This window comes from Poecile atricapillus, chromosome 8 (assembly GCF_030490865.1).
Source record: "Poecile atricapillus isolate bPoeAtr1 chromosome 8, bPoeAtr1.hap1, whole genome shotgun sequence".
NCBI lineage: Eukaryota > Metazoa > Chordata > Aves > Passeriformes > Paridae > Poecile > Poecile atricapillus.
Genome location: NC_081256.1, coordinates 7,945,232 through 7,966,040, shown reverse-complemented (window position 1 = coordinate 7,966,040; position 20,809 = coordinate 7,945,232). Strand labels below are relative to the sequence as shown.

Sequence of the window (20,809 nt, the reverse complement as noted above, 5' to 3'; positions counted from 1 at the left end):
AGGTTTTTCTTTTCTCACCTGTTAATTTTTCTTTTTTTCTTAGTCTGTCATTCTCAGGGAAGAGATTTGTATGGCTGTGTGTATGTAAGCAGAAGGTTGGTACTGCTGGAGACCATCACTGTAGCTTAGTAGAGACTTCTGTGAGTAGCAGTTTTTAAGTTTCACACGTTGAAGACTGTGCTCTGAACACTGACCTTAACTTCACCACTCTGTCCCGAATGGAGCTTTGACCTTGCATAGACACAAACCAGGCAGCTGCCTCTAACCTCCCAGCACACTTCTGAACAAGCTTTGGTTGTATCAGGATAGCCTCAGGATCCCATGTTTTTCCTGTTCTTGGATCCCTCAGAGATGTTGGTTTGTGGCTCTTGATTTCATCTGTTAGTCTGCTACCTGTGAGGTTGCTCACTGCAGCTGCTCTGCTTTCTGGTGATTAATCCTTGGATTCTTCAATTCACAGTCAAGATTAACTATTTTTGGGGATCAGGTGGGGAATAGGTTTGGCATTATTAATTTCCTACAGGAGGGTAATGGGTTTAGATTGCTGGCAAAGCCCATGTTCCAGTTTTCCAGTACCACAGGGTTTCCTCTCTGTTTGGGTATCTTTAGAAAAATAAAGCACTTTGGCAGTTCATACTGGAATTGTTGATAGCTTCATTACCAACATCATGGAGCAGCATTTATCTGATGCAGCATTTCCAAGGGAGACAAGATCTTTCTTCTGTCTCTTTCTACATGGTCCATTTTGGCTAAGCTTTAGCTAAGCTATTTCATTAGGCTGAAAACTACTGCATTAGTCCAATGAACTGTTTTAGTAAGTGTTTCCTAGATCAAAAAATTCTTCCTTGTCTAGGGGGAAGGACTGCTGTCAGTGTTATCAGGAGAAAGTATTTTTGGCTAGGCTTTAAAGTTGGGAGCACAAAAATGAATGATGCTTACTCAAACACTGTCACACTAATTCCAGTTTTTGTCATCTGCTTGTCAAATAACTCCTCAGAATTAAAAAGAGGTGTTCCTGTATTTCTGTAAGCAATGCAAGATACCATTATAAAAAAAATCATCAGTGTTTGCAATTTAGAGTATCCAAGGAAATTAGTGATAGATTTGAAGTTTGAGTTGTCACCATGCCTTCAAAGTAAAGTATTTGTAGTGAGTCAGGAGGAAAGATACTGAAAGGGCAGTGAGGAAGATGGTGGGAAATCAGCTGTTGTGTGATCAGTGCAGTTAGCAAAGCATGTTTTGGTGATCCTGCTCTGTGCTGCACTGCAGTAAATCCACAGTTCATCTGTGACCTTGTGCTCACCATCTCTGTTACAGCATCATCTCAGCGCCTTCCCTGGCCTGGGTTGGGCAGGGCATGTGGGCTCTGAGCTGTGTGTCTGATAAACAGGACAAAAGCAGCTCTGCAGAGCCAGAGCACTGGGCTCAGCCAGTGCCTCCTTTCAAAAATCCCCTTTTGAGGTACTGTCCTTTTGTCAGGCCTGTTGGGTTTTGGCACTACAGCCAGAAATGGTCAGGAGATGGAGGGCAAACAGCCTGGTTGGATTTGAAATCCTTAAGAAAGGAGACTGAATTAGCTTCTTGTCCAGGTCATGCACTGGTTTCTGTGTTTTTTCCTCTCCTTCTTGTATTTCTGATAATGCTTGTTTGGTTTGTCAGTTTGTCCAGTTTGAACTGGCCTTTCAATTGATTCCACACAGTGTGATCATCATCTTCCATCTGTACTCACTCATCATTCCTGTACTTGGAACAATGAAAAAGCAATGTAAGAGATGTTGAGGGTTTATTCAAACATTTTTTTCCCCTAGAAAGTTTCCCTTTTAATGGGATTATTGTGCTATGCAAGGCATTTTTAAATAAAAAAGAGCTAGCAGTTTTGCCCCCCCCCCCCAGCTAGTCTTTCTGGATTTTTGACTAACCAAAATTAATTTCTGAATGATAAAGCTTTTTTTTTTTTCAGGATTATTTACTGAACTAAACTAAATCTCTTCCAGGTGCTAATTTGTCTTTTCCCTACTTGCTTTTTGGCCTGTTGCAGAAGTTGTACATAGTACTTAATAAGAAATAGGAACTAAGTTATTATCATTTCATTGATTTCTTGTGATATCTGTGTTAGGGAGTTCATTAGGAAATGTTGGTGGGTAGCCATCCCTATTTTAGCTTATATTTTATTTCTTGAGTCCTTGGATTCTTTTTTTCTCCCTCATATCTCAATCTCAGTCAGGAAAGTCTTGTAGGTACAGGTAATGTATTTTTTAGGTCAGTTGACATTGACATTGTGAAAAAGTAGGCAAGCTCCTCAATCACACTGCTTTAGACTGAAATAAAACCACAATCCTCAAGCTCAGTACAGGTAGAAAGCAATTCATTGCTGTGAGCTCTGCGGAGGTGTGGGGAGATATTGCCTGTAGGGCAGAGAGATAAGTTACAGGGATGGAGGAAACAAATGTGGGATAAAGCCACTTTCCCTTATGAGTCAATTATTTAAAAGGAATGTGTATTATTATTTTCCAGTTGTGCACCTTCCTAAGTGTTTTGAATCAAGAATGAGAACTTAAGAGTGGAGTGATTTTGTTCTGGGAAGTGTTCTGGCAAATTATCATTTCCTTGTTTGCTGCTTGTCCTGTTGCTGTTCACCTGTGCAGTGTTGGGGAAGCCATTGGGCTTTGGGGAATTTTGTTAGCCCGTGGATTTAGGTTTGAATTTTGGTTGCAGTATGAGGTCACCTGGGAAATGTGCTTGCAAGGCTTTTTATTTCTAGCTCCAGCATGGTTGTATGTGTCCACTGGAAAAAAATGTGCTTTTCCTCACAACTTTGTTGTGGTGGTCAGGTTGTTTTAAGGCAGATGAGAATAAATGTTTTAATGTATGCTTTTGCGGTGAAGGATTTTACTATACTGCTGCTACAGGTCAAAGTGCCATGTGTACTAATGCAGGACGTGCTGTTGGTGAGGTTTGTTCAGCAATGTTGGTAGGTTTTTTTGTGTGAGGGAGTCTTTGGGGAGGTTCTCTTGGCTCAGTTCAGGTACAGCGCCGAGTGCTCACAGGACACGCCCAGGCTCTTGGGGCACTGCCTCCGCTTTATGGCTTGTTTGAGTTTCATATTGTTGGCTTCGTGACAGGAGGTGTTGGCTTGGTGGACAGGAAACCAATCTCAGTGTGGGCTTTGGGAATGGTCTAGAGGTGTTTGTTTGGTGTCACATACTGGATGGCTTTGAAAGTGTATGAGTTTTCAGAGGAAAAATACATGTCATCTGTATGTTTCAGAAGAAGAGTAGGCTTGGTTGTACCTTTATAATATTTGTTGAGGTAAGCCCATTAGGATTTCAGCCTGTTCATGGGTCTCATCCACTGCTTTTAGAATGAGGCAATGTCAGGTTAGGATGGATTTGGGCTATTTAGCAGCATGTGGACTCTGGAGTTACTTTTAAGTTCTTAAGGTAAAATATGGTCAATGGGAAATTGGTGATCTGACTTAGTGAGTTTGTGGTAGCATTGATGGTTTGATGGAGGGATGATTTAAATTGTGTAGTTTGTCTTGCAACCAGCTCAGTGGGTGGTGAAGAGGGGAATACTCTAATGTGTTGTGATGGGTTTTTTTTTCCATCTGCTCTCCTTGGATTCCTTGGACCATCTGGTCTCTAGGAAGACCTGCATAGCCACTGTCTTGGGGAACACATAAGAAAATTCCTGGTTGAGGAGAATACCATTGATTAATTTACTGAGAAGGGAATCTGAAGCAAATTTTAATGAGGAAGAATCAAGTTAGAGTTGCCTGCTTGTTTTGCTATTGACAGGATTTGGGATTACTCACAGCTTTTTCCTTCTTGTCTGGGACATGGTGGGATTTGGGACTTAGGTGGTTTTTACCCTGAAAGGCTGCAAGTTGTGGATTGGTTCAAAAGAGGGATTGTTGTGGTACAAGATGTAGGTGGAGGGTGACTGGTTTCATAACAGGTTGAAGTTTGTCAAGAAAGTTGTTGGGGTTGGGCAGTAGAGGTTGATTCTGTAGTTTTTATATCTATATATATAATGATATTTTTTGATAACCTAAGCTTTTATGGTCTACCTCTGCTCCTTTTTTTGGTTATTTTTCAGTTTTCACAAATGCTTTTTTAGGAGGAGCTTTTCAGCTGTTTATAATTTAGGTTCTCTGGCTAGTGAAAATTACTCCCTCTCTGTGGTACATCCATAGATTCTGTCAGTAGTCCCACAGAATGTCAAGAATCAAGAATCATAAAATCTGTGCTACCATGACCTCTTTTGAGAAGTCTCTTTTATGCTAAAGCAAATGGGATTTTTTTTAAAGATCATTTACTTGGTTAAGAGTTACTTGGGCCAAAAATAATTAACAATGGACTAAAAAGGCTCTTATATTTCCTGTTGAAATGTATTCCTGCTTAAATGAAAAGCATCAGTGGAACTCCTGTCCACTTAATGCTAGTAAAAATGGTTACTAAAAGCAAGGGTATTTAGGCTGCCTCACTGCAGAGAGGTAGCATTATGCTCCTTATGAAATGCTTATTGGATTTACTAATCCCTTTTTTAAATGCAACATCACGTCTGAGCAGTTTGAAACATTATTTAATAATTTTAAAATATCCACATACCCTCATGTACACAAGAAGATGATATTTGAGTGAATAAAGAACTGTAGTGGAACAAATGCCAATAAGCTGCATCAAGTTGAGGGTTAAGCTGAGCTGGCAACCTGTTGTTAGACAGGCAGTAGTACAGGAATCCATGGGGTTTTTGTCATTGGAGCATTGCTGAATTCCCTGGACTTGGAAAAGCTGGTACACCAGGATCTTCCAGTTCCTGAACTGATAACATTAGCCTAAAACTTTGTAAGGCTTATCTCTGGAGTGGATGTGAATATTGAGGAGAGGCTTTCAGTGCCTCAGCCACTCTGAGATAATGGCCAGAAATCTTTGCTGTTTGAGGGTCTTGGATCAGGACATCTTTGCAAGGTTGTGGATCTTGATGGGTCTGGTAATGAAGGAGTTGATGGAGCTGCTCCTCCAAAGCTTGGAGTCTGAGATGCTGGCTTCCTGAAAGATCAGTTTTCAGTGGTGGGAATGCTTTATAGCCAAGTCCTCAAGACCAGCTTCTTTTTTTGAAGAACCATTATGAATTTGTGTTCTTTTGAGGACAGTAACAAAGGTTCCTATCAGCAAATTGGTGGGCTATTACACATTAGAGTGGTCCTACATTTTCTTTTACTTAATACATACAAGTCTCTATATTAATCATTAAATATCCTTTCTCTTAGCAGCTTATTATTTTAGCGACCTTGTTTTCATCTAGCCTTTGTGCACTTCCCCCATAAGTCCAAATGAGTACCAGAATCAGTCATTTCCCAGAGTTTTTAATTTATATGTGACTTCAAAATGCTTGTATTCTTTTATAATCTGGAAATAATGTTCTGCAGTTCTTTTTGGCTTTTCTACTCAGAGTCCCCCATATGAGGAGAACAGAGAACAAAAACGTGAACCATTCTGAGAGTCTTTTCCTTTATTCTAGCATTCTGTATGTCAGGCTTTGCTTCCTTTTTGTGAAAATTGGTTTTATTGTTGGCAATTTTCCAGATGCAATGAATAATAGAACACCAGATGTCCACTGCTGAGAAAAATTACAGATGAGTAAACACTTTTCTGAGGTAGCATAAAAATCTATTAACAGTGCTTCTGGTGTGCCTGCAGACAGTGTGAGCTCCTGGCCTGCTGTGCTTTGTGCTGCTCAGAGATGAATATCTAAAACCTCTGTGGCCCTCTACATATCTGACTACCAGGGATTCCTGCCTTCCTCTAGATGTGTGTTATTTTCTAAGCATGAGCACTCACTGCAGTGCTTGAGTGTGAATTTAATCACTGGATTTAGTGTTAATTATTATCACACATGGGTTTGATTGAAGGTAAAAGTCCTAGAAACACCAGAAGAGACAAGGATGAGAAAAGGTATGGAGAGTTGGCCTAGTCCCCAGCCTTTCTCTCCAGCAGGCACAGTTCTCGTTGTGCCATGTTTTCAGACCCAAAGCAGGCTGTGTCCCAAAAGCCTTGTCTGTTTTTTCCCAGCTGTTTCAAGCTCCTCAGAATAAGCTTTCACCACAGACTTTGCCTGTTTCATGTGACAAACAAGATGCATCTGCTTGGGAAAAGCAAAAATATTCAGTGGTGGGTAATTCACATTTGATTGAGCAAACTATTGGAGAGCTTCACTTGTCATTACCTGGTTTGTATGTGTCTTACCTGAGTTTTCCTTGCTGCATTAAAACCCACTGCTTGTGCTCCCACTGAGAAAGACACTTTATTCTCCCTTTCCTTTGCCTTTGCAACAGTTTTTACACATGGGAGAAGAATTCATCCTCTTTCAGTCTGGTCTATGTCCAGCTCTATTTTCCTGTTGCTTTCCTGTGCACAGGTGTGTTAGGGTGTCCTGGAACACTGGCTTGGCCCACTGAAATCAACTGTGCAAAACTTGAAGAAGCTTTAGGTCATTTTAGTGAGCTGAGTCAGCATCAGCTGAGCAGGATGGTCCTTTTGGGGGCAAGCGCTTAATTACCTTGATAACTTTAATTGTCTTGATAACTCACACTTAGACTGTCCCTTTCATTATTCAGTCTTTTGCAAATTTTTACTGATTGCTCAGTCTTCCGTTTGGAGGATGACTTGACTGCACAATTTCTACAATAAGCAAAATCTTTCTCAACTTAAAACTTGTTCCATGGACTTTTTTTCATGATTGTCAATGCTCTTGCATCATCTTAAAAAGACAATTGAGTTTCTCTTCTCAAGACTCCTAAGTTTTGGAAATGGAAGTGCAGAAAAGCAGAAGGGTTCAAGGGTCCATCTATTCATTGTCACAGCTTGAGGACAGTAGAAGTATCTTTATAGAGCCCTTTTTGTTTTGTGTACTTTAAGTACAGGGCAGGTAGGCATGAGGCTGGTGAGTAGCTGATGTTATCATAGTGGACAGATGGGAAGGAGAAAGTTGTTGATTTCGACCTTAATCATTCAGGTATTGGACTAACATTAGAACTCGGTGCCTTAGCTCTTAGTCTTGTGCAATCAGCCCATAATTATTTGCCCTATGAGTGACAGAGTGCCCATAGCCCCCGGTGATCTCAGTCACAGTTATGAATGCTCAGTGCTGCAGAAAATCAGGTCAAGTGTCTCATGGAGTGTCCACAGAGGAAGGAGCAGTTACGTCTGAAGAATCTGTAAGAATAACAAAAGGAAAGCAAGCTTGTTTTCATATGCTCAGTCCATCAAATTTACACTTACTTAAAAATATTCTAATTACAAATTGAAATGATAACATTTCTGTTCTTGAGCAAGCCAGATCTACAGGCAATTGTTTTCATGAAGCATTGATTAGTATTTTTAATATTAGCCATCCTAGGCATTAGAAGAAGCAATATATGATAATATATTTAAAAGCTATTGGACTAAACACTGGAGATCAAACAATTTCTGAGTGATGTGTGACATTTGAATTAATTATGCTATTACAGCCACAGTTAAAAGATTGTATCAGCTTTGCTGTGTGATCTTGGTGTCGGTGCCTTGGCACAGACCAGCACAGTACAGGAATTAGCTGCTACCTTTTGGAAACGGCAGCATAAGATACAGAAATAACTGATTGGTTTTGGCAGTTCACACGTTTTTAAAGACAGAAAACTAAGTATAGAAATGTGGTAGTATGACTCGGATGTTTTTGTCACGTACAGATTTTATTCCCAGCTCTGGAAGAAGTGATTTGTGTAGCCTTTCAGTGCAAGGTCTTGAGTTTGGAATGTCGAAGAGCACAGAATAATATCTCATGCTATGATGTGACACTTCAGATGATTTTTCTGGCTGACTGGTCAGGACCTGTCTAGGCTAAAAGCATTTGGTGAGAGGAGTCAGCAACAGCTGTTTTGCCTGGAGAGTCAGATCTGCATGTTGGTGCAGCTGAGGAGACAACTGCAATTGAAGGCAATTTAAATGGACAGCTAGGGGTTGCCACTAGATAGTTCTTGATCCCACAGGTATGGGTAAAATGTCTTGTGACACCTTTAAAGAATGGAAGAAAAGAAACTTCAGTCAATCATAATAAAAATCTGCTAAATACTCCAGTTTTGTTACAAGCCTCGCTGTGTGATTCTTGGCCGTACATTTTATTGACCTTCATGTGATTCCTGTGTGTCCAGTGCTCCAGCCTGCCCAGGTCCCTCTGAACGGCAGCACAAACATCTGGTGTGTTAAACAGCTCTCCCAGGGTTTTGGGTTTAACATTTTGCAGGCTGGGAGCTGCAGGTTGTACCGGAATGGCTAACAAGAACAGCACAGGCACTCTGGAGAGGGATGTGGGGTTCTACTAATAATATATCCAGGATGATTTTGATGGGTGTAGGAAGTGAAGCATTGCCCTGCTAGTGCTAGCCTAGTCGATGCTGATATTTCTTTCTTCTGTCATGGTTTGACTGGATTAGGAAAGCTGCAGACACATGGAGAGCTTGCTATGCACCATGAGAAGTGAGAGACTCACTAGTGCTCAGTGACAATTTTTCTATCATTTGGGCTTTCAATTTTGGTATAAGTACTTATTATAATGTGATAGAGTGAAATACATATTGTGCACAGAACTTCAATGAAATTATTTTAAAGACGGGCTGAATGAGTGTTATGCCTTGTTTGGCCTTAAATGATGCTATGTGCTTTCAAAATCAGAGCTGGGAGTGGTGATCTAATATGGCTTTTAATCAAGTTGCTATAGGGTCAAAATGAATAATATGTTACAAATTCCAAACCTATAGCAGAAATAAAGCTTATGCTTATAGAAATATTTAATCCAGATCAAACAAAGATTCCTGAGTGATGCAGAACGCATCACGGCATTTGGTAAATTTGTTACAAGATTAGTTCCTGATGATTATTTTTCTATTCCTGCAGGATTTAGAATTCACACTTGCAATTTCTAGATACCATTTTCACTTTGCAGATGGGTAACTGGGCAGGAAGGTTTCTGTGGTGTGCCCAAGATGTTGGATGAAGCAGTGAAGGCTAGAATTGATCTGCCTGCATCTGATCCTCTCTTCTCTCTCATCTGGTTGATGGAAGCTCTGCCTGGGTGTATGGTGCAGGATTGTTGTTTGTGCTGATGTCTTTTCCTAGCAGTCAGATGCAGGTTTTGGGCAAGAATATTGAGGTGACAAATCTCATCTCTAAACTATGAAAAACTAGAGTTTTCCATGTCTTGTTTTCTGGTGCTGTGCAGGGGCATGACGCACCATCATGTACTCCAGCAGGGAGCACGGAGGGAGAGAGCAGAGTCATTAGAAATGGGAAATGAAGGAAGGGGGTAAAGGCATTGCCAGTTAATTGTAGAAGACATTGCTTCATTTGTATGAGCCATTGTTTGAATATATTCTGCACTTGGAAGGGATAAGGTGACTTGGTCAACAAGAAAAGGATTTTGTATTAAAAGTCAGCCTAATACCTGTTACCTTTTGTTTTGGGTATCTTTTAGCCAAAGGAATTAATAATGTAGTAATTGCTAGATTTTTTAGTTGATTTTCTTTGTTGTTTAAGTTTTGGGTTCAATTTTATAAGATGTAGGTACTTAGTCCATAATAGAGTTAATTGAACTTGATTTGGTTTTGTTGCTGAGAGTCGCTTGGAAGGACTCTGTCAGGATGTTGTCAGTCTTTTAATTTGTTTGTTTTTTGGCTAAAATGGGTGGATTATTTCAGCACCAGAGAGGCAAACAACCTAAGGACTGCAAAAAATATGGGTAGCTTTGTGTGTTAGTAAAAACTACAGGATATATTGATTGGATTCAGTGTTGTAAAATCCTAGAGTCTTTTTAAAACTGAACTCATGATGAGCTCGCTATTGAATAAACACTATAATAAACCAAACAATCTACTAGAAAATATGTTTTTTATAAAGGCAGCTTTATATAATGATCATTATGTCTGCCCTGATTATTGTGCATGCTTGGAAAACAGGCAAAAAATGGAAACGTTTACTTGTTTCCCATTGTATGTTTGAACTAAATGGTGTCTTCTGCTGCCTGCTTTATATTCCTCTATAGGTAATATTAACAGGACCAGCATAAATTTATGTCATCTTCAAATATAGAGGTACAGGTTCAAAAAGCTGCAGAGGTACAAAGGTCATTATAATTAGGTTTGAATGAAAACATCAGACTTTTTTTTTCTAAACTAAAATAGAAGCAGTTGACTGCATGTTAAAGGACTGTATAGTGTTTATCATAGTTTAAATAACCCCAAATGCCAAAGTATGAAGTATTCCTCCCTCTGTTCTGTTCTTCAGGACAGGTAACAAAATGGTTATGTGTCTCAAGCTTTCAGGACTTTTTTATCAATGACTTTGTTCTCAGGCAGAAGGAGAGAAAGAAGGGGGGAGAGTTTGATTTTCCTGGTTATGAGAACATCATCTTTCAGAAACAGATATTTCTTTTATTAAAACCAGAAAAACACAAAAGTTCATATTTGTGATCCATAAGGATCAATGAATTTTCCACAGTTGTCAAACAGTTCTTGTATTTTGTCACGCACTGGCTGTATTAATACAAGAGTGCAGAGGCGTAATTTTGTTGTCTTCTGATGGTCCAGTCTGAATTTTACCACAGAGGGGTGTTTTCTTCCTGCCCTGTTTTGCAGTTTCCTGCTTAGCATAAGGACAGGGAGAAAACAGCACGGGCCCTTGCAGTTCCCTGGTGTCAGGTTTTCTGCCCTTAGCACTGTGGGTCCAGCTGCCTTGGTCCTCTCTTCTGCTTCTGGCTCTCTACACCCTTCACTCCATACTTCTAAGTCAGGACTTTGCTTTTCAAATAAGATATCTCTGAGCAAGTATCCTTTTCTTTGTGTGTGAGAACACTTCCCTAGAGAGCTGAATGCTGCTGATTACTACATGTGAGCATGCACAGCCAACAGTTCAGAAGGGTGATTAGGTTAAAAAAGAAAACTAAAAAAATAAATCCCACGTAGCAGTTGAGCAGGATGCCATAAATGTCTGTGGAAGTTGCCTTACATGGAGCACACATAAATTTCCTTGAACTTCTTTAGAAAGCTTTTCTGAAAAGTAAGATTACCATGAATCCTGCTAGAATTAGATAATCTGGAGATCTAAGATGGATTGGTTTCCTTTGAGGTCCAGCTAGCAGAAGTGTGTGTGTGTGTCTGTGTGCATGCTTGTATGAGTACAGAAAAATACTTTTTTCATCAGTCTTGTTCCACTTGTAGTGAACTTCCCCATTTCAGAGATCTGAACATTGCCTTTGATTTTTCATATAGGAAGTCAACTTTGAACTTGATTCAGTCTAATGCTGTGTTTCCGATAAACTCTTACCAGTGTCTGAAGTAGTTGTTTTATGTTGTTGACTGGACAAGTCATTGCCCCTGTTAGGAGCAATCACATCCTTTGAAACACAGTAATGAGCAGTGTCTAATGAAGAAATGCTTATGCAAATAGCACAAATAGCATATATGTCATTTTTGTTCACAGTGAACTCAGACTAACTTCTGTCTAATAGTGAAAGTGGAGAGCTTTTCCACCAGCCTCGTCTATTGGCCCCTTTAAACCATTAGTGCTAGAGTGGTGGTTTTAGCTCCAAACAAAGTTTTTGTTTATTAACATGTGTTTTGCAACAAAATGGCTTGCTAATTGTATGGTGTAAAAAAAGGTAAATTTCACAATGAGGCGCTGTAAGTAAAACTGTTGGTAGTGCAAAGTAGTAAGTACTGGAAGAACTAGTTGTATGCAACTGTGAGTCTAGTTGGAACTGTAATATGAAGAGGTAGAAAAGTCTGTTCTTCTGTATGGTTTGGTAAATAAACACTGATGTGTGTGTAGTAGGATGGAAATTATGCTTTGTATGCTGTACTCTTTTGTTTAGAAAGGTGCACTTTCATTTAGATCCTTCATTTGGTGCAGGTTACATTACCTCTTCCTGGCTGGATTGTCCTCCTGCCCTGTGCAAAGCTACTAGAACACAAGAAAAAAATGCCTATCAAGAGGAAATTAAGTATTTAAATAAAAGAGTTTGAGCATATTCCATGTTTTAAAAACACACAGTAGAGTCCTTGGTATTCCTTGTCATTGCTGAACTGCAGTGCTCCAGGCAGCTCTTTATATTACGGCAGGACCTGTACAATGGGAGACGGGAACAAATGTACTTAGTTTCTCCAGAACTTGCATTTTCTGGAAGACTAGGATGGCAGTTCTGTGTTTTATTACAGTGAAGATTATTGAATCTGTCACATTGTGCCATTATTTAATGGTAAAGTCACATCTGCTGCCATTAGTCAATTCCTTTTGGGTAGAGAAATGTTACTAGTGGGTGTAGTGACACCACAGATGCAGTCTACTTTATTATTTAAACTTCAGTTTCATTAAGTTAAAGTACCTTCTGCTGCAGTTAGACTCTTGCACAGCTTCTGACTATTCTTTGAAATTCAGTTACATAAAGCTGTAAGCCAGAGGGTCTGATTAAGTAGGTGTAGTGCCATTTAAACACACATATATTAGTAAACAAGTACAGGATGTAATGCAGAACATTTATTTTTAAATTTTTATTTAATTGCACAAAGTTACCTAAACAGAAATGTAAAAACTGAATGCAAGAACATGATTCAGCTGTTTCAAAGTCATCCATTCCAAAATTCTTGTGGTTTAATAGTGATGCTTCTTAAAAATTGACCTTTTTTGTTGACAGCATATTTAATTCAATGTATTACTATTTCAGAGTCACATCTAAAAATTTTTTTTCTCTCTCTTACAGACTGGACTTTGACATTCTTTTCATGAAAGAGGTTTCCAAGTAGTTGTCTTATAGTAACTTTGAGAAGGAGTTCTATGCAGCTCTTACTTCCAAGAGTCCTGCAAAAATGATTACTTCAGATTTGCCAGTACTACAGTGAGTATACACTTCTTTCTACATTTGAAATCTTGGCTTTTAAAAAGGTTAAAGTAAACAGAGAGGTGATTGTGAGGAGAAAGCACAAGCTTGAAAGAAGTGCATGTTACTGTGACTGTTCCAGGCCTCCTGTATTTTCATGTGCTGAAAAACTGTAAAAAAACTGCAAAACACTTAATCTAAAAAATACTTCTTTCTCTGTATGGAGATTTAACTTTGCTGTGCAAAGCAAAACAAGGTCTTTTCTACTTTTATGCTTCTGAATGTTGTAAGATTTCAGCAGCATGTATTGGTTTTGCTCCTAATGGACCATATTGTGTATTCCAGTTGTGTACTTTCTTAAAATGAGCTGAATTTGTTGTGCAAAAAGCCTTTGCCTGCTACAGTTGAATATAGCAAGTGTCATGAACATGTTTTGGTCCTCCTGGGAAATAGGAGTGGCTAATGCACATGGGAATATGGCTGTACTCATATAGTGAGCTACTGGGAAGAAAAGAAATTTGTAATAGGAGGAGCTGGAGAGTAAATCAAGTAGAGTGAAGAAGGAATTTTAGAGACTGGAAGTTCCTCCTCTCTTCGCAGGGCAGGGAGAGACCATACAGTGAAGAAACTCATGGGGTGAGGTAATGACGGGAAAATAACAACAGACCAAAGGGGCTTGGCTTGGAGAAAATTAATTTATTGCTAATCAAAAAGGATTTGGATAATGGTGAAAAACAAAGGCAAAAGCTACCAGGTGTTCATTCTACCTCTGTCCTTACCTCAGTTCACCTTCATCCTTTCAGGCCACCCCATCCCCTCATGCCCCCAGTGTGGGTGCCCAGCCCACTCCAGCATGGGCTCCTCTCACAGAGCCCCCCACCATCCCCTCACAGAGCCCCCCACCATCCCCTCACAGAGCCCCCCACCATCCCCTCACAGAGCCCCCCACCATCCCCTCACAGAGCCCCCCCACCATCCCCTCACAGAGCCCCCCCACCATCCCCTCACAGAGCCCCCCACCATCCCCTCACAGAGCTCCCCACCATCCCCTCACACAGCTCCCCCACCATCCCCTCACAGAGCTCCCCACCATCCCCTCACAGAGCTCCCCACCATCCCCTCACACAGCTCCCCACCATCCCCTCACAGAGCTCCCCACCATCCCCTCACAGAGCTCCCCACCATCCCCTCACAGAGCCCCCCACCATCCCCTCACACAGCTCCCCACCATCCCCTCACACAGCTCCCCACCATCCCCTCACACAGCTCCCCACCATCCCCTCACAGAGCCCCCCACCATCCCCTCACACAGCTCCCAGCCATCCCCTCACAGAGCTCCATGTGTGACCACCGTGCTGCCAGTGCCAGGCACCTGTGCCAGGTAAACTTGGTAACTATCTAATGTTTATTTTAGCTTGGAACGTTTTCTAATTTTTTTTTTTTTTTACCTTAGTTATCAGGGTTGAGTGGCATTCCAAGCTAAGATTTCAAGGCCTGTTATATAAGAAACCGAATGGCTGGACAGTTGAAACCAAAGTTGTCTTAACATTATTAATAGCATGCTTTGCATTACAGTTTTCTCTTGTATTTTTCAAACCTCTTTAAAAAAATTTAGTTGTGGATGAGTACAGGCTAAAGCTGGGGATGACCTTGATGGGCAGCGCTGAGGGCGGGGTGTCAGCCTGAGGGGGTTCTTGTTAGCTTAGGGATTAGTTGTGGAAGAACATTTTCTTGGTTCATATTTCCTGGATTTGCCACATTTAAGCAGTGAGGGAATGTTTGTCAAATATGCCAAGAAAAAAAATCTAGGAGAATCTGTGATGGTAGTGGTGGGAAAGGGATATTTGCATTTGCACTTCAAGAACCCAGATGGACTTAAAAAGTGAATGGAATATCACAGAGTTTGAAGTTAAAAAGTGCATATTAATGGATTTGGTAACTCTACACACCAGCTGAAAAACCTGAGGGACTTTAAATATACTGGCATATTCTTTAGTCAGAACCACTGATATTAAGCAAATGAAAGAGTGAAATAAAACATGAATGTTGTTTTTTCTGGTAAAGTTGGGAATAATTTAATGCTGCTCTGTGAAGTGTTGGTGAGATGTCATCCTCAACAATACATGTAGTTTTGATAGCTTTTGAATAAGAGGAGGTCTTTCAATTTACACAAAACTCAGCATAATTTGCACATAAAAGTTTTGGGTCTCTCCTGAGGGCTCAGAAAGAACATTGGCTAGTGTGGATGAAGTATCAAAGGAAGTGATAAATTCTAATTCAGAAGGTCCCAGCCAGGCTTTCATCAGGAAGAGCGCTGGCTAAGGCTGAGGAAACCTGAAACAATTTTTGGGCTAGGGGGTATTAGCTTCACACATTTACAGATACGGGAAGACACAGTCCAGTTCAACACAGAAAACCAAGGTTTTTCTAGCTCTTAAATTAATTATTTGAAGGATTATATAATCTCCCATTCCTGTCCTTAATTTCTACTTCTTTTTTGTAATCTTTTTGGCTATCCTCTTTAAAGAAACAATGCTAAAGCCAACTTGATATGTTAATATACATTGCTTAGGACCATATTATATATTCTCTCCCAAATTATTATTTGTCGAGGGAACATGAAAGGAGAATCTTTAACCTTTCTAGATTCATAGAAGTGGCTTCAGAACGCAGTAAAGACAGGATTTCACTTACTGGTGTTTCAGATGCTTGGAGAAAACATCTGGTGTATTTGATCTGTGTGACAGGTGTGAATCTTCTCTCAATGACATGGCTCATATTTGCTCCTTAGATTTTTTGAAAATCGACCATGAGAACTGATTCGTCCATGATTCATGAGCCTGTGCATTTAGCCATTTTTCTTCATGAATGCTTTTTTTCACAAGGCTGAATCTGGTGGTAGCAATTACTGAATTTATCTCTGCCAGAATGTGAGCCCCTCAGCAAACAGAGATAAAAACTTACGAAGTGTTTTGGTTTCTTTTTTTTTTACAAAACCATCCATAAACACAGGTTTTTGCTGTGGTATGTTTTTAAAGGGGCATGATCTATAAACTCTATAACTAGGGCTTTGTGGAATAGTAGAAGAAAGGTAAATTAATTTTAGTTTGTTTTACAGAGACGTGAAATTTACTGTGTTAATGGAAACATATTTTTCAGAAGCATGACGTGGTCAAGGGCTGCCCAGTGATCTGTTAACTTTTCATTAACATGGATAGTGTCAAGGATTAGTAATTATAACTCTAGAATAATATCTGGAGTTTTTAGAAGGGATTCTGGAGTTGCTGCACTTTTCTAGGATGCTTTAGTCACCACAGAAACCAGAAAGCAAAGCAGAGTATACCTGAGCCCTGAAAAAAGCTTATCACTTGTCTCCTTTGCTCTGCTCACCCCTATCTTGTAGGTTCCCCCCCACCTCTGTCAAATTCTCTCATGTCCCTGTCATTTCAAAGGAGTCTTAAGAGAGGAAAGGTTTAGCTTTAGGCACTTCCACCTCTCCTTAGATGAGGCAGGTTTCCTTAGGCCCAGATTATTTTCCCTCCAACAGCTTCAGGAAGGATAAATTATGACTAAGCCAAAGTTTCCCCCTCAGGTGCCTAGTCACACACACGTGGAATGAGGACAGGATAATTCTGGTCTATTAAGACGTGGATAACTGCCACCAGATAAATTACTTCTTAACAGTTCTGTAAGATGTGTAGGGAATGAGGGAGATGGATGCTGGCCAGCTGCTTCTCTCACTGAGTGTTACAAACTGTCAGAACTGCAGGCAGTTAGGAGATGCTGTACTGCTGCTCTGAGTTCAGAAATAAGAGAAAAAGGGGCATGTGTGTACCCAGAGCAACTGCAAGGCTGGGACAGAAGCAAGAGGCACTACCTCCCAAACTGAAGGGGCTCACAGCCACACTGGAAGGGCCTTTTCGTGTAGGAGTTGGTTGATTCAAACAGAATTCCTTGCTGCTTGAAATTACATTTATTTTCATATGAAACCAGCTAAAGACTGCAGGTTGTCTTTGATCCTGTCTCCTTACTCCAAATAACGTGAGGACTGAAGGGAATCTAGTTTTTGGTGTTTTCCTCTTGCTGCTTACATATATTCTTTGCTGGAAAGATGTTTCCTTTCTTCCTCACATGTTGTTAGGGTGAGTTTTGTTTAGTTTAATTTGAAACATTTATATTCAAGCTGCTTGTCTTGATCACCTTATTATCAGTGGAGAGAAAACAAAATTTATAAGACTTAAACTGTCTGACCAGTTTTCAACACTGACCTTAGCGTGAGGTATCTTGTACATTAAGATTTTCTGCATTGCATATGTTTCTAATTTAGATTAGATGAATCTCACCCTTAGTACTAATTTATTGAGCTTTTCCTAAAAAGGGAACTGGCCAAAGAGGCTTCCGGCAAATTTGAGAAATTTTATCAGAAAAATAGAAAATTATGTTTAAGGCAAATCTGTTTAAGGCAAAGAATAGAAGGTGGTTGATAACTGTTTCTTTCATATGCAGTATTTGGAAAGATTTGAAATTTCCAGAACTAAATAGACAAATTTATTTGCAGGTTGTGCTAGACCAGACTGAGGCTGTATAGGAAAGTCAAATTCTCTGTGGAGTAGATGCATGTGAAGTAGTAGTAGAGTGTAATTTATTTATATAGCTCTGGTGTTTCAAGGGAAGGGTTTGAGCTGTTTGCCTAGGAGGATTGCTGAATCTGTTTTTAATAGAAATTTTTATCCTGATGATCCTAGGGGTGCAAGTTTAAAAGCTAGCAAAGCACAGATTTCCCCAGTAGTGTGGGTATTGTTTAGATAGACACACCATGCCTGAAACTTTTCCAGTAAGGATCTGAGCAGACCAGAGAGAAAAAAATTGTTTTTTTTTTTTTTAGAGGGAGCAATAGAGAATGGTTTTAATTTCTCTCCAGCAACAGAAGGGAACAAATATTTTTTATGGGGTTCCTTACTTTTATATTCAGAATCTATTAAAATTGCCATTGTGAACCAATGTACATTTTTGTCAAATTGACTTGCAGTGTGACGAGGTATTTGAGTAAAGGCTAGATACATCCATCTGCATAAGCATGTCTTCAGCTGTAGTTACTGCATTGCTTTTCTCTGCTGTGGCCCTAATCTACCAAACAATTTTGAACTCTGTTTGGGGTACCTTTTATTTGATTTTAGTATTTTTATATTTTTGTGTGTTTTTCCAAATACACAGCTTGATACTAAGTTTTTCAAATTTCATATTTTATGAAGTGAAAAAGCTTCTTTTCAATTGTATCACAACAAAGCTGCATTTTCAATATTTTGTAGAGGTACTGCATTACAAGCATGTAATTTGTGAACTCAAATGCACTTGAATAGTGGTTTTTCATCTAGGGTGCCTGATTTTCTGGGATGTGTAGAGTATTTAGAGATAATCCACTGAAGTTACTTTCAGTAAAAGAGATTCATACATGTTCTGCATTCTGGCTTTTGTAAAAGATTCTGTGGACCCCTTGATGTTTTTCTGCTTGCAAGTAGGAAAAGGTAGGAAATCAATGTCTTAATATTAGAAATTCATCATAGTTCTGCAGAATTATTTAAGTGACAGCAGACCTAGGCAATACAGTAATTTCAGTAAAGAGGAGTATGAGAACATTCCCAGTTCTGATACAGTGATATCTTTCTGCATTGTTAAACAGCTTTCTTGGTGATACAACAAATCTGTGAAGTATTCCCGATCTCTAGAGCAAAATACAAAATAATCCCCAGACAACCTGGAAGATCTGTGTTGATCTTGGCTTGCTGGAGTTTCTCAGTTTCTCTAGAGCAGATCACTAATGCTGCCATTGATGTTTGAAGCTCTGTTAAATATGGAATAAGTCTGGTTTTCACCTTCCCTTTGCACAGGTTGTACAGCAACTGAACTCTTTTCACTTCAATGAAATTATTTTGGATTTAAAGTCTATGGTTATAACTACACTTGACCCATCGTTGAGTAATCTAGGACATTATTAGTTGTAAATGAAATTTTTTAGATATCTGGTGCACTGGTGGTCATGCACAGTAAAATTAAAGCCCACCAGTAACAAGTGGGGTTTTGCATGTGAACTGCTCTTGGGTAAGATATAATGCCTCAAAAGATCAATTAAAATGTGAGTTTCTTCAAGCATCCTCATCTATTTGGAAGGCAGAGGAGTACCTCTGCATCTGACTGGGAGGGGTTGTGAAAATCAGAGGAATTTTATTTTTTCTTACCATGATCTTAACTCGGAAATGGAAACAAATGAGAAATTATTGTTCGGGCTTCTCTGCTAATAGGAGTTGAACAATGTCAAAGCTTTTCCATTGTACAAGCGAAAATATTTTTCTAACTGCAAAAATTATAAATGTCTTCAGATCAAAGGGAGTTTTTGGGTTTGGGCCTCACAGTCAGCACGAATCCTCTTTATTAACAGCTGCCCATGCCCCTAGTCTTGGGGTGTGAGAGCGTGGTGTAAGCTGTGTGGAGCCTTGTATAACTTTGCTAATGATGAGACAGCTGGATTGGACTCCACATTACTCTTGGGGCCTTGAGAGCAGCTCAGAAGCAGCTACAAAGAATAAAAGGAAGTTCTTGGTAGTGAATACATTGTGGGATTGATGAATTGAGCATATGCTGGGTAATGTAGCCAGTTTTGAAGTGTAACATGTTTTCAAATGAAAATTAATTTAAGGAATTCCATTCAATAAAATGACATTGCAGCCAATGAAAAGGGAAGGCCTTTTGCCAGGGATAACAATGCTCTGTCCTTGGTTTGCAGAATAAATGGGGAAAGCCTTTCAATGCCGACTTTTTTTTGTTATTTGTTTTCTGGCTCAGGACTAAGTATTTAATTGGTCAGTTACAGATTACTTGTTGATTTCAAATAATTTGAATTTATCTAATGTTTTCCCCCCCTAGGGATTCTACAAACGAAACTACTGCACATTCAGATGCTGGCAGTGAGCTTGAAGATGCAGAAGTCAAAGGAAAAAGAAAAAGGGGCCGTCCTGGCAGGCCTCCAGTATGTGTAATTTGTTTTGCTTTTGTTATACATCTATGTAATTTATTTTTGTTTTGTTATGCATCTATTTATAATTGACTGCAGATTCGTTTTTCATCTGATCATCTTGTGGTCACATAAATAGGCTTTTAATGAGTCCTATGTCAGACTTCATGAAGACTTGTAGTATGAAATATTTATCAAATTGATGTGCAAACAATGTTTGGAGTGTTTAAAAAAGGGCATAAAAATGATCTCATAATAGCTATTAATTTTTCTTCTGCTTTCATGAACAATACAGTTTTGTTATTACTGTTGTTACAACATTCTTGCAGATATGAGAATAACTTCAGTAAGTACGGCCACTTTCTTCTTGAAAGTTGTAATGGACTTTAAGTGACAAATGCCATTTGAGCCATCTTTTTATTACTGATAATATTTTAATGTGAATAGAAGAATTGCAGCATGATATTTACTAGATTCCTGAGAAAATCTATTTTAGAAGTCATGTGATTGACATGCACTGCATTCTACTTACAGAATGGGAGCTCTTCAACGAATCCTCTGGCATAATGCAGTAGGTGATAAGGTTGTCTTTGTCCCTGCTGGCCTATCAGTAGGAACATACAGAAACAGTTCTCTATTACACAGGGTATTAGGGAGGCTTTCTCTCTTATTTTCATTTATTTTATAAAATAGCCAATTTATTGGAAAATAAAGGGAAAGTTCTGTGTGTCATGTTGTCCTTCATCTTTGTTCTTGAAGATATCAGTTTGGTTCTTTTGGCTGTATCGCTTGAAGTACACAGAGTAAGACTTGGTGGGAGCTTCTCTGTGTTTGTTTGATTCACCTCTTATTGTTGCTCTATGAATAAAGTCACAATATGAATGTGCCATCTAT

General features: G+C 39.4%; 1 protein-coding gene across 2 annotated transcripts in view; it reads left to right on the top strand.

Moving 5' to 3' along the window:
* STAG1 (STAG1 cohesin complex component) overlaps nt 1–20,809 on the top strand; it is a 163,874-nt gene that overhangs the window by 26,252 nt on the left and 116,813 nt on the right. For both annotated transcript variants that reach the window (XM_058843430.1, XM_058843429.1), the window contains 2 exons: nt 12,790–12,924; nt 19,828–19,930. In XM_058843430.1, coding sequence (XP_058699413.1) covers nt 12,896–12,924; nt 19,828–19,930 — 132 coding nt within the window. In that variant the 5' untranslated portion in view covers nt 12,790–12,895. The remainder of the gene's footprint in view (nt 1–12,789; nt 12,925–19,827; nt 19,931–20,809) is intronic.